Genomic DNA, 12,668 nt, shown 5'->3' with positions numbered 1-12,668 from the left:
CTTGTTTCCTGCTCTTTCCCCCTCATGTTTCCTGCTCTTTTCCCCTCATATTTCCTGCTCTTTTCCCCCTATGTTTTTGCCATCTTTTCTCCTCACCTTTCCTGCTTCTTCCCTCATGAATTTTATTCTTTTTCCCTCATGTTTTTACCATCTTTTCCTCTCACCTTTCCTGCTCTTTTTCCCTTCATGTTTTCTACTCTTTTTCCCTCATGTTTTTGCTGTCTTTTCCCCTCAAGTTTTCAGCTCTTTTCCCTTCATGTTTTGCCATCTTTTCCCCTCACATTTCCTCTCTTTTTCCCTCACGTTTTTGCCATCTTTTCCTCTCCCGTTTCCTACTCTTTCCCCTCATGCTTTTGCCATCTTTTCCCCTCATGTTTCCCACCCTTTCCCCCTCATGTTTTTCCATCTTTTCCTCTCACATTTCCTACTCTTTTCTCCTCATGTTTCTACCATCTTGTCCCCTCCTGGCTCTGCCGTTCTGTCCCCTCATGGTTCCCGCCCTTTTTTCCCCTCAGGTTTCCTGCTCTTTTCCCCTCAGGTTTCCTGCCGTTTTCCCCTCACGTTTTTCCCATTTTCCCCCCTCATGTTTCCTGCTCTTTTCCCCTCATGTTTTTGCAATCTTTTCCCCTCACATTTCCTGCTCTTTTATCCTCATTTCCTGCTCTTTCCCCCCTCAAGTTTCCTGCTCTTTTTCCCTCACATTTCCTACTCTTTTTCCCTCATGTTTTTGCCATCCTTTCGCGTCATGTTTCCCACCCTTTCCCCTTCATGTTTTTCTATCTTTTCCCCTCACCTTTCCTGCTCTTTTCCCCTCATGTTTTCTACTCTTTTTCCCTCATGTTTTGCCATCTTTTGCCCTCACATTTCCTGCTTTTTCCCTCATTTTTTTGTCATCTTTTCCCCTCATATTTCCTGCACTTTTCCCCCTCATGTTTCCTGCTCTTTTCCCCTCATCTTTTTGCCATCTTTTTCCCTCACGTTTCCTCTCTTTTTCCCTCATGTTTTTGCCATCTTCTCCCCTCACATTTCCTGCTCTTTTCCCCCTCATGTTATTGCCATCTTTTCCCCTCATGTTTCCAGCCCTTTTCCCCTCACCTTTCCTGCTCTTTTTCCCCTCATGTTTTCTACTCTTTTCCCCTTATGTTTCCTGCCCTTTTCCCCTCATGTTTCCCACCCTCTTCCCCTCAGGTTTCCTGCCTTTTTCCCCTCATGTTTCCTGCTCTTTTCCCCTCATGTTTCTGCCATCTTTTCCCCTCACGTTTCCTACTCTTTCCCCCTCATGTTTTTCTATCCTTTCCCCTCATGTTTCCCACCCTTTCCCCCTCATGTTTTTCTATCCTTTCCTCTCACGTTTCCTGCCCTTTCCCCCTCATGTTTCTGCCATCTTTTCCCTCATGTTTCTACCATCTCGTCCCCTCCGGTCTCTGCCGTTCTGTCCCTTCATGGTTCCTGCCATTTTCCCCTCACATTTGGGAGGTCCCAGGATGCAGCAGATGGGGTGCAGCAGACGGACAGACAGACACAACCCCCAGGTATGAAGCAACGGTGCTGTTTATTTACATTATGGGGGTGGGAGGGGGAAGGCTGCAGTCCCCCAAAATCCAAAATATTATCCTTCAAACCAAGAGGGAGGGGAGTAAAAGGTCAGGGCCAAACAGCACATCCCTGTGCACACAAGGATTTTTGCCCAAATCCCTCTTTTTAGGGTAATTGTGAAGTTCCAAATGTTTTAAGCCCCGAGGCTGAAGCAGTTCTTATACCCCTGATGTTATTATGTCCCTGCTACACAGACATTCATGTTGGAATATGGAATATCCTGCCTCAGGTGAAATCAGCCTTGTATAATGCACTGATAAACTGGATCCTGGCCACTCTCCAGCAGGAAATAGGCCCAGCACTATCTTTACAGCAACCTTTTGGATATTCTGAACATATTGACACAAAAAACACAGTGGAATTTCGATTGTCCGTGGGCCAAAAAGGCCTCAATAACTGGGAATAGAAACTGAAGTTGTGGCAATAAAACCCACTTGAATTTGCACAAGATTTAAACCCCACAACAACCCTCTGTTTGTGGTAGCAACACTCCCTGCTTGCCCAGCACTTCCATGCTTTTAGAACTGAGGTCTTCTTATCGGTGAAAAGGTCGGGTTAAATTAATAACCAAACACTCCTTGTGGGTTATCTTGTGGAGGTTTGTGCTCTGAACTCGCCCCAGCTCAAAGCAGAGCTCTGATTTAGAGGAGCAAACCACACCTGGCCCTGCAGAGTTAATTGTTATGCAATGCTGGATCAATTGCTCTGTCTGGAGCATCACAGCACAGAAAGAGAAATTAATTCAGCATTTTGAACAGCATTTTAAACAAACAAAGAGCTACGATTAAACCAGGCTTGATTTGCAGGGAAATCATCATAAAAACGGAATAAAGTGTCCAGATGCAACAGAACAAAATGCAAATATCAACAACAAGACCAAAACCACCCACAGCAAACAGAAATACCCACTCAATTTCGGTGAGGAAGCAAACCAAAAATGACTAAAGCAGAGCTGAAAAACACCGATGAGCAAGACAAAAATCCCCTCCCACTCCCCTGCTGTCCCACTGCTCCCAGTCCAGGGAACAAGCCAAGTGTTCCTGTGTCACCGAGCTGTCAAAAGCAGCTGCATTTTTTAATAAACACAGCAAATCCCCTGCTGGAGATCTGCACTTAACAATTCTGCATTTAGAGCCACTTCCAAACCCAGCCCGCTCTGAATAAAGGGAATTTACAGGAACATACAGGAGGATATTGCAACACAACATCAGCACACAGCCAACCCTAAGGGATCCCAGATTTTCCATGCACCTTACCAACCCCCTGACAGCCCCATCAGTGCTCAGAGTATTTCATGGCAAGGCTCTGGGAGAGAGAGGAAAAATCAAAACTACCTCTTTCTTTCCAGTTTGTGACTACGGCAGCGCAAGGCCTTCGTGCAAAACCTCCTTTTGAGGAAAAGCCACATTTTAATTCCCCGGGAATTCGGATTGCAGAGCCCCTGCCAGCACCAAAATCCCTTTTGGTCCGAGATGGATCAATAATTCCACGTTTTTGACATCAGTGCCGAGGAGCAAATCAGCACCGGGCCCACAAGCAGGCAGGGAATCACTCCTCAGCAATTCCCACCTTGCAGCCCCTCAGACCTGCCCCAAACCCTCGGCTTCCTCAGAAAAGGGAACTTGGAAACAGAAAATGGAGATGCCACGAGGACAGCTCCTCCTGTTCACACTTCTGTCCTCCCAAAGCACAAAGATTATTCTCTTTTTCCATGCACACACACATCTATCTCACCATTTCCTTTACTTAAAATTTTCTAACACAAAACCTTGCCAATAACAACAAATACTGCAGAAATAATTCTAATCTTAGACACACAACAAATGCAGGGAAACACCTTCCCAAACGCAGGATTTTTACAATATTTCAACAGAAACAAAACATTTAAATTAGGAAATGACCCAAAAGATGTGTTAGGGTGCCAGAACAATCCGGTGACCCTTTGAACTGCTCTGCCTGCAGGTGGGATTCAGGCCCAGGTAATAATCCCGGCTCAATTCCTATTTCAGTAAAGCCACTCAACTGATTTTCCAGTGCAAGGCATTAAACACTGAGTCCAAGACTCAACCCATTCCAACAAGCTGTCTACCCAGAAACCCACCGGCTGGATTCTTCCAGCCACAAAAACCCCCGGACAGAATGATGAAAGAGGTAAACCAAAAGTAACTCCCTCCCAAACACCTGTATTTCCACTCAGGACAGAATTAATCCCAGGATATGCGTGCACACCGCAAAAAATCAGCCCCCAGAATGCTAATAAATAGCACTAAGTAATGTTCAATACAGCTGTGAGTTGATGCATTTTAGGAAAACCTCATTATTTAAATGTAATGGCACATTAGACGTTGTAGCTGTCACTCAGGGATGGGGAGAAGGGACCATGGACAGAGGGGAATAAATGAGAACACCTTCCCCGGGCATGCAGGAGCTCCCAAACCCAGACACGGAGCAAAGCGCTAATTGGGACCGGAGGCTGGCGTTAATTAACGCCTCTGGAAGCCTTCAAACTGTCCCAAAGGACAGTTATCCAAGGGACAGTTATCCAAGGGACAGTTATCCAAGGGACAGTTATCCAAGGGACAGTTATCCACAGGACAATTATCCAAAGCGCTCCCAATCCCAGCCCTGGGTGCCAAGAGCACCGCGCAAAGGCAAACGAACCCGGCGGAGGCTGCGAGGCACAAAAGCTCGGCACTAGAAGGTGTTCAAGCCCCCAGAGCATCCATTCCTGTGGCAGCGATGGAAAGCTCCATCCTTTACCAGCCCTGACGAGCTCCAAACCCCGTCCTGCTCCCCGGGGTACCGGGGCTCCCTGGGCTGCGGCCCGGCCGAGCCTCGGTGCCGGAACGCGCGCCTCCCGCTGCGGCCGTGCCGCCCCGCTCCGCGGGCGCACCTGCTCGGTCCCGGTGGCTGTCCCGGTCCCGGTGGCTGTCCCGGTGGCTGTCCCGGTGGCTGTCCCGGTGCCGGTGGCGGTGGCGGTCGCGGCCCTGTCGCGTCCCGGCCGCCGCGGCCCCGCCGCGCTCGCTGCGGCAGCGGCCGGGTGACACCGCGGCCCGCGACACTGCCGCACAGCGCCGGCCGGCGCGCTTGACGGCAAGGAGCCGCCGCCGTGGAAACCGCGGGTGACGCTGAGGGCGCGCGGAGCCGGTGACTACTTGCTTCGAAATTAATTCATTTATTTAGCGATGTAAATTTATTTATTTATTTATTTATTTATTTATTTATTTATTTATTTATCAGCGGTTACTGCAAGGCTTTTGAATTACAGCGGGCGAGGGTAGAACGCTGGGGATATTCCTGTGTTTAGCGGGAAAAGCGGAATTGTGACACATCTCGAAGTGACATTATGTGGTGTTCTAAAGTACGTTGGGAAGTTGTCAGGAGTGACGCTGCAAATGGGGTCAGAGCAAGTCCCGGGTTTGATTTTGGTTTTATTTTGTGGTTGTTACAAGCACTTATGTCTTATTGCCCCCTTGTGGCTTCAGCGTTTATTTCAGAATTCTGTATGGCGACAGCGTGACTTTATTAAAAAACATAATTTAACTAAGGTGACAAAATTTGACACCAGTTTTGCCGGCAGGACAGAATGGTCATCCCCATAACGTCACAAAAAAACGAGTTAATGACAGAACCAGTACTAAATTTTTATGTTGCAATTTAAAGTCGCGTCTCCCCTCACGGAATTCCCGCGCTTGCCCGTTCCCAAGATGGCCGCCGGGGGGCGTCACTCCCTCACGGCCTGCCCGTTCCCAAGATGGCCGCCGGGTGGCGTCACTCCCTCACGCACTGCCCTTTCCCAAGATGGCCGCCTTGTGGCGTCACTCCCTCACGGCCTGCCCGTTCCCAAGATGGCCGCCGGGTGGCGTCACTCCCTCACGCACTGCCCGTTCCCAAGATGGCCACCGGGGGGGCGTCACTCCCTCACGGCCTGCCCGTTCCCAAGATGGCCGCCGGGGGGCGTCACTCCCTCACGGCCTGCCCGTTCCCAAGATGGCCGCCGGGGGGCGTCACTCCCTCACGGCCTGCCCGTTCCCAAGATGGCCGCCGGGGGGCGTCACTCCCTCACGCACTGCCCATTCCCAAGATGGCCGCCGGGGGGCGTCACTCCCTCACGGCCTGCCCGTTCCCAAGATGGCGGCTGGGGGGCGTCACTCCCTCACGGCCTGCCCGTTCCCAAGATGGCGGCCGGCGGCATCGCTGCCCGTTCCCAAGACGGCGGCGGGAGGCATCGCTGCCCGTTGCCGAGATGGCGGCGGGCGGGAGCGGCCGCGGCTGCGCGGTGCAGCGGTGCATGCCGGGCGTGCCGCCCGCCGTGACGCTGCACATCGCACCCGGCTCCGCCACCGGGCCCGCGGCCATGGCGGGCGTGAAGGTGATCGCCAACGACACGGAGTTCCAGCCCGAGCTGAGCGCCGCCGGCTCCCGCCTGGCCGTGGTGAAGTTCACCATGAGGGGGTGAGTGAGGGCGCGGCGGCCGCCTCGGGCTCCCAGGGGCGCCTTCGGGCTTCCCCGGCGCGGCTGCAGCGTGAGGGGCGCTCCGGAAGGCGCCCGTGCAGCCGCAGCACCGCCGCCTTTATGAGTGCCGTGGTTTTGAACGTCGTGTTCCCAGATCGTGCCATAAATCCCCGTTTGTCCCGCCGAAGCGCGGCCCCCGGAGCCGCCAGCCCTCGGGCGCTCTGAGGGAGGCGCTGCGCGGGTCGAAAGCCCCGGCAAAGGCAGGAAACTGGTGGGAACAAGGCACGGACAGCACCAAAACCACCTCCAAACTTGCAAAAACATCTTTTACCCCGTAAAACTTGGCTGGGTCCGCGCCCCGTTTGCACAGGACAAGTAGATTATCCCTTTTCCTCATTTCACCACAACTGTGGTGAAATCGGGGTGAATTTGTCACCAAATGAACTCAACATCTGAATTATTCTCCTTGATTTGTGAATTTAGGGAGAACAGTGATAATCTCGGGGGTTTAGGGGTTTTTCATAAGGCACCTCATTATTTTTTGGCTGTTGCCCCTTAGTTTTTTGCCAATTTTCTACATCGGGCTTTTTTTACTCCACTTTTTGTTTCTCTTTCCAAGTGCCAAACTCCCTTTACAGGAATTGCTGCAGCTGAGCACTTCCTGCACTTTTGCTGACGCAGAATAAATAAAAACTACACGTTTTCATCCAAGTCAATGCAATTAAATGAAGTGAAAGAAACCAACTCTGTCCTCCCAGGGCCAAATAAATGTGGGAACAACCGGTCGCAGGTGTAAGTGGGATGTATTGTGGCAGGAATTTTGTGACCCCTGGAGGTTTGGTACGTGTTCACCGTCCCGTATCTGAGTTACACGCAGTTTTGCCCAGGAGGGAAGGTTCCCGTTCCGCGGGGCGGGCACTGAGGCACAGGACGGGTGGGACTGACGGGGTGTGGCTCTCCCCACAGGTGCGGGCCCTGCCTGCGGATCGCGCCCGCCTTCAGCGCCCTCAGCAACAAATACCCGCAGGCAACCTTCCTGGAGGTGGACGTGCACCAGTGCCAGGTGTGGGCCCGGCTGGGCGGGCACAGTCCTCCTGGGGGGAGCATTCACTGTAAAACCTCATTGAGTCATTGATTCTGAGCCCCTGGCTAAAACTGTACTTTGGATGTGGCACGCAGCACCAGTGGGGATGAAGTAAAGCCTTTCCACGCGGGTGTTGGTGGGATTCTGGGGTGAAAAGGCACAGATGAATCAGTGGGTTCATGGTGGGGCTGGCTGGCTCGCAGCGTGGCCGAGGCGCTGAGCGGGCTCTCGTGTGTGCTGCCAGGGCACGGCTGCCACCAACAACATCTCGGCGACGCCCACCTTCCTGTTCTTCCGCAACAAAGTGCGCATCGACCAGTACCAGGGCGCCGACGCCGTGGGGCTGGAGGACAAGATCAAGCAGCACCTGGAGAACGACCCTGGCAGCAGCGAGGACACGGACATCCCCAAGGGATACGTGAGTGCTCCCCAGGCCTTCGCTGCGCGGCTCAGGTTTCACATGTACTGGGAGTCGATAACTGAAATGTCACTATTGGGTTTGCCCTGGTGATTGGAGTGAGTGTTGCGTGCCACGGTAGCTCGGTGTCCCCAGCTGTGAGCAGCTGTGCTCTCTGTCCCCAGATGGATCTGCTGCCCTTCATCAACAAGGCTGGCTGCGAGTGCCTCAACGAGAGCGACGAGCACGGCTTCGAGAACTGCCTGCGCAAGGACTCCTCCTACCTGGAGTCTGACTGCGACGAGCAGGTGAGGTGAGGTGAGCTGCCTCAGCCCCAGGGCTGGGAGCTGCAGGAGCCCTGGGCTGGGAGCTGCAGGGACCCCGAGATGGGAGCTGCAGGGAGCACGAGATGGGAGCTGCAGGGACCCTGAGATGGGAGCTGCAGGAACCCCGAGATGGGAGCTGCAGGGACCCCGAGATGGGAGCTGCAGGGACCCTGAGATGGGAGCTGCAGGGAGCACGAGATGGGAGCTGCAGGGACCCTGAGATGGGAGCTGCAGGGACCCTGAGATGGGAGCTGCAGGGACCCCGAGATGGGAGCTGCAGGGACCCTGAGATGGGAGCTGCAGGGACCCTGAGATGGGAGCTGCAGGGACCCCGAGATGGGAGCTGCAGGGACCCCGAGATGGGAGCTGCAGGAACCACGAGCTGGGAGCTGCAGGGACCCCGAGATGGGAGCTGCAGGGACCCTGAGATGGGAGCTGCAGGGACCCCGAGATGGGAGCTGCAGGGAGCACGAGATGGGAGCTGCAGGGACCCCGAGATGGGAGCTGCAGGGACCCCGAGATGGGAGCTGCAGGGAGCACGAGATGGGAGCTGCAGGGACCCTGAGATGGGAGCTGCAGGGACCCCGAGATGGGAGCTGCAGGGACCCTGAGATGGGAGCTGCAGGGACCCCGAGATGGGAGCTGCAGGGACCCTGAGATGGGAGCTGCAGGAACCCTGAGATGGGAGCTGCAGGGACCCTGAGATGGGAGCTGCAGGGACCCCGAGATGGGAGCTGCAGGAACCCTGAGATGGGAGCTGCAGGGACCCCGAGATGGGAGCTGCAGGGACCCTGAGATGGGAGCTGCAGGGACCCCGAGATGGGAGCTGCAGGGACCCCGAGATGGGAGCTGCAGGGAGCACGAGATGGGAGCTGCAGGGACCCCGAGATGGGAGCTGCAGGGACCCCGAGATGGGAGCTGCAGGGAGCACGAGATGGGAGCTGCAGGGACCCCGAGATGGGAGCTGCAGGGACCCTGAGATGGGAGCTGCAGGGAGCACGAGATGGGAGCTGCAGGGACCCTGAGATGGGAGCTGCAGGAACCCTGAGATGGGAGCTGCAGGGAGCACGAGATGGGAGCTGCAGGGACCCTGAGATGGGAGCTGCAGGGACCCCGAGATGGGAGCTGCAGGGACCCTGAGATGGGAGCTGCAGGGACCCCGAGATGGGAGCTGCAGGGACCCCGAGATGGGAGCTGCAGGGACCCTGAGATGGGAGCTGCAGGAACCCTGAGATGGGAGCTGCAGGGAGCACGAGATGGGAGCTGCAGGGACCCTGAGATGGGAGCTGCAGGGACCCCGAGATGGGAGCTGCAGGGAGCACGAGATGGGAGCTGCAGGGACCCCGAGATGGGAGCTGCAGGGACCCTGAGATGGGAGCTGCAGGGAGCACGAGATGGGAGCTGCAGGGACCCTGAGATGGGAGCTGCAGGAACCCTGAGATGGGAGCTGCAGGGAGCACGAGATGGGAGCTGCAGGGACCCTGAGATGGGAGCTGCAGGGAGCACGAGCTGGGAGCTGCAGGGACCCCGAGCTGCAAAGGTTTCCACACTGAGGCTTCCCAGGCACGGAGCTTCTGCTCTGGGCAGTAAAGAGCCCCAATGTGTGGAACAGGGGAAAGTGACCCCAGCATTTGATTGCAGAGCTGCCTGATCCCTGTTTGCTGGGCCGGGTTGGTTCCTAATGAAGAACCAGTGTTTAATTGTGGTTGTTCCCTCCTGATCCCTGTTTGCTGGGCCGGGTTGGTTCCTAATGAAGAACCAGTGTTTAATTGTGGTTGTTCCCTCCTGATCCCTGTTTGCTGTGCCGGGTTGGTTCCTAATGAAGAACCAGTGTTTAATTGTGGTTGTTCCCTCCTGATCCCTGTTTGCTGGGCCGGGTTGGTTCCTAATGAAGAACCAGTGTTTAATTGTGGTTGTTCCCTCCACAGCTGCTCATCACTGTCGCTTTCAGCCAGCCTGTCAAGCTGTACTCCATGAAACTTCAGGGGCCGGACAATGGTGAGTGCTGCAGGGGGGGTTGTTTATTATTCACTGAGGGGCAGGGATTGCAGTTTGACACACAAATCAAAGTGAAACACAAACAGAGGCATTTATTGTAGCTTGATACACACACATAGAAACATTTATAATTTGGTGGCCTGGGTGTAATTCCAGGCTGGAGTGAGACTCACTGCAGGATTCCCAGTATTTTTATGGCAGCTCAGCTCAATTCCTCCTGTTCCCCAGGGCCATGGTGGCTGCCACTTGTCTCTGCCCCAGCATGGGGAAAGGTGGTTCTGGGCAGGCCGTGCTTTGAAGGAGGAGTCTGGAGTTGAGTTTATTGTTCCTATCTACAAAGATTTTCTGTCTGTCCAGCCCAGGTCTGATCAGCAAGACAGCCAAGGGCACGGGGCGCTTGTCTCCTTTATAGTGAAAACTAGGTATGAGATATTTACCTTCCATTTCCAGTACTTTTCACCCTGGTTAGCAAGTGAAGCAATGACCCATGAACCAATCCACACGTGCCAACATCATCCAGGGAGAAGAAAGAAGAAGGGCAGGGCACGCCCAGATTCCTCCATCTTGGGACTCCTGATCCATGCACAGAATTCCAGACCCCCCTGTACAACACACAAAACCCCCCTGTACAGTGCATTCTAACATAAGTTCTAACAAGTGAATAGCATCCCCTCACCATTCAGACCTGAAATTCTCTCACCTCCTCATGCTCAGGTGTCATTTCTTTAAAAGGATCAAAGTCAAGCCACCAGGTACTCTTGGCAACATTCCAGGGCCTCCGAGCCCCCCAAGGGTTGTCTCGGCAGCTCTGGACATCCGGAGTGAGGTGCTGAGTTCCCACAGAATGAATTCAATCCATGAATTAAGATGGAATTCCCAGGTGTCTTTGGCTTCCTGCCAGGGTCTGCGAGCCCCTGCCAGGGCTTTGAGCCATCCAGGGCACGCAGAGGTGAGGAAGGGCAGAGCGTGGGGGTGTGCCCTTCCTGAGGGGTTCAGTGTCCCTCCCCGTGTCCCCAGGGCAAGGCCCCAAGTGCATCAAGATCTTCACCAACCTGCCGCGCTCCATGGACTTCGAGGAGGCGGAGCGCAGCGAGCCCACGCAGGCGCTGCAGCTGGGCCCCGAGGACATCCGGGAGGATGGCATCGTGCAGCTGCGCTACGTCAAGTTCCAGAACGTCAACAGCGTCACCGTGAGTGCTGCTGCGGTGCCAGGGCGGTGCCGGCCGTGCCAGGGCAGTGCCAGGGCAGTGCCAGCCGTGCCAGGGCAGTGCCAGGGCAGTGCCGGCCGTGCCAGGGGCAGTGCCAGGGCAGTGCCGGCCGTGCCAGGGCAGTGCCGGCCGTGCCAGGGCAGTGCCAGGGCAGTGCCGGCCGTGCCAGGGCAATGCTGGCCGTGCCAGGGCAGTGCCAGGGCAGTGCCAGCCGTGCCAGGGCAGTGCCAGGGCAGTGCCGGCCGTGCCAGGGCTGTGCCAGGGCAATGCTGGCCGTGCCAGGGGCAGTGCCAGGGCAGTGCCAGGGCAATGCTGGCCGTGCCAGGGCAGTGCCAGCCGTGCCAGGGCAGTGCCAGCCGTGCCAGCTGTGCCAGGGCAGTGCCAGCCGTGCCAGGGCAATGCTGGCCGTGCCAGGGCAGTGCCAGGGCAGTGCCAGGGCAATGCTGGCCGTGCCAGGGCAGTGCCGGCCGTGCCAGGGCAGTGCCAGGGCAGTGCCGGCCGTGCCAGGGGCAGTGCCAGGGCAGTGCCAGCCGTGCCAGGGCAGTGCCAGCCGTGCCAGGGCAGTGCCAGGGCAGTGCCAGCCGTGCCAGGGCAGTGCCAGGGCAGTGCCAGGGCAGTGCCGGCCGTGCCAGGGCAGTGCCAGGGCAGTGCTGGCCGTGCCAGGGCAGTGCCGGCCGTGCCAGGGCAGTGCCAGGCCAGTGCTGGCCGTGCCAGGGCAGTGCCGGCCGTGCCAGGGCAGTGCCAGGGCAGTGCCAGCCGTGCCAGGGCAGTGCCAGGGCAGTGCCGGCCGTGCCAGGGCAGTGCCAGGCCAGTGCTGGCCGTGCCAGGGCAGTGCCGGCCGTGCCAGGGCAGTGCCAGGGCAGTGCCGGCCGTGCCAGGGCAGTGCCGGCCGTGCCAGGGCAGTGCCAGGCCAGTGCCGGCCGTGCCAGGGCAGTGCCAGGGCAGTGCCAGGCCAGTGCCGGCCGTGCCAGGGCAGTGCCAGGGCAGTGCCGGCTGTGCCAGGGCAGTGCCAGGGCAGTGCCAGGGCAGTGCCGGCCGTGCCAGGCCCCCCCGCCCCTGCTCGCCGTGCCCTGCTTGCCGGGTGCCAGCTGGCCCGCGGGCACCGCTGCAGGTGCCCACGGCGCAGTTGTGATGCTCCCTTGGCTTTGCCCTGCAGTTGTTTGTGCAGTCCAACCACGGCGCCGAGGAGACGACGAGGATCACGTACTTCACCTTCATTGGCACGCCAGTGCAGGCCACCAACATGAACGACTTCAAACGGGTGAGTGCTGCCCGCTGTCACCCTCCCCGGGGCACAGAGGCGTGGCAGCACCGTCACACGCACCCGGGGCAGCTCTGGCCATCCACAGCTTCATTTGGGCTCTTTTTTATAACTTTGTTATAAAGTCTGGTTCTGCAATATTCAGTGCTCATGGTGCAAATACCCTCTGGTTTCAGAAGGTTGAAAATTCATTCATTCTTCATTCTTAGCAGCAAAACTTGATCTTAACTCAACGTGAAACTCCATTTCTCTGCTGCTAATGAGTTGATAAAGGAGTTTATCAGCTTTTGCTGCCCCTCACTGCCACTCAGAGTCACTAAAGATTGTTTTATTGCACTAAAAC

The 12,668-nt window shown here is 56.3% G+C and overlaps 2 protein-coding genes across 2 annotated transcripts in view; one reads left to right on the top strand and one right to left on the bottom strand.

Moving 5' to 3' along the window:
* The window catches only part of LOC135289206 (WD repeat-containing protein 7), a 56,865-nt gene extending 52,208 nt beyond the window's left edge, over positions 1-4,657 (bottom strand). The window contains exon 1 of the mRNA XM_064402629.1: positions 4,490-4,657. The gene's annotated coding sequence lies outside the window, so the exon portion shown is untranslated. The remainder of the gene's footprint in view (positions 1-4,489) is intronic.
* Positions 4,658-5,864: 1,207 nt separating this feature from the next.
* LOC135289207 (thioredoxin-like protein 1) overlaps positions 5,865-12,668 on the top strand; it is an 8,274-nt gene continuing 1,470 nt past the window's right edge. Inside the window, exons 1-7 of the mRNA XM_064402630.1 lie at positions 5,865-6,051; positions 7,018-7,114; positions 7,380-7,553; positions 7,718-7,840; positions 9,787-9,856; positions 10,874-11,046; positions 12,221-12,325. Of these exons, the coding sequence (XP_064258700.1) occupies positions 5,888-6,051; positions 7,018-7,114; positions 7,380-7,553; positions 7,718-7,840; positions 9,787-9,856; positions 10,874-11,046; positions 12,221-12,325 (906 nt within the window). The 5' untranslated portion in view covers positions 5,865-5,887. The remainder of the gene's footprint in view (positions 6,052-7,017; positions 7,115-7,379; positions 7,554-7,717; positions 7,841-9,786; positions 9,857-10,873; positions 11,047-12,220; positions 12,326-12,668) is intronic.

This window comes from Passer domesticus, chromosome Z (genome assembly GCF_036417665.1).
Source record: "Passer domesticus isolate bPasDom1 chromosome Z, bPasDom1.hap1, whole genome shotgun sequence".
Taxonomy (NCBI): Eukaryota; Metazoa; Chordata; class Aves; order Passeriformes; family Passeridae; genus Passer; species Passer domesticus.
Note: the sequence above shows the minus strand (reverse complement) of the source record. Positions and strands in the feature narration are given on the sequence as shown.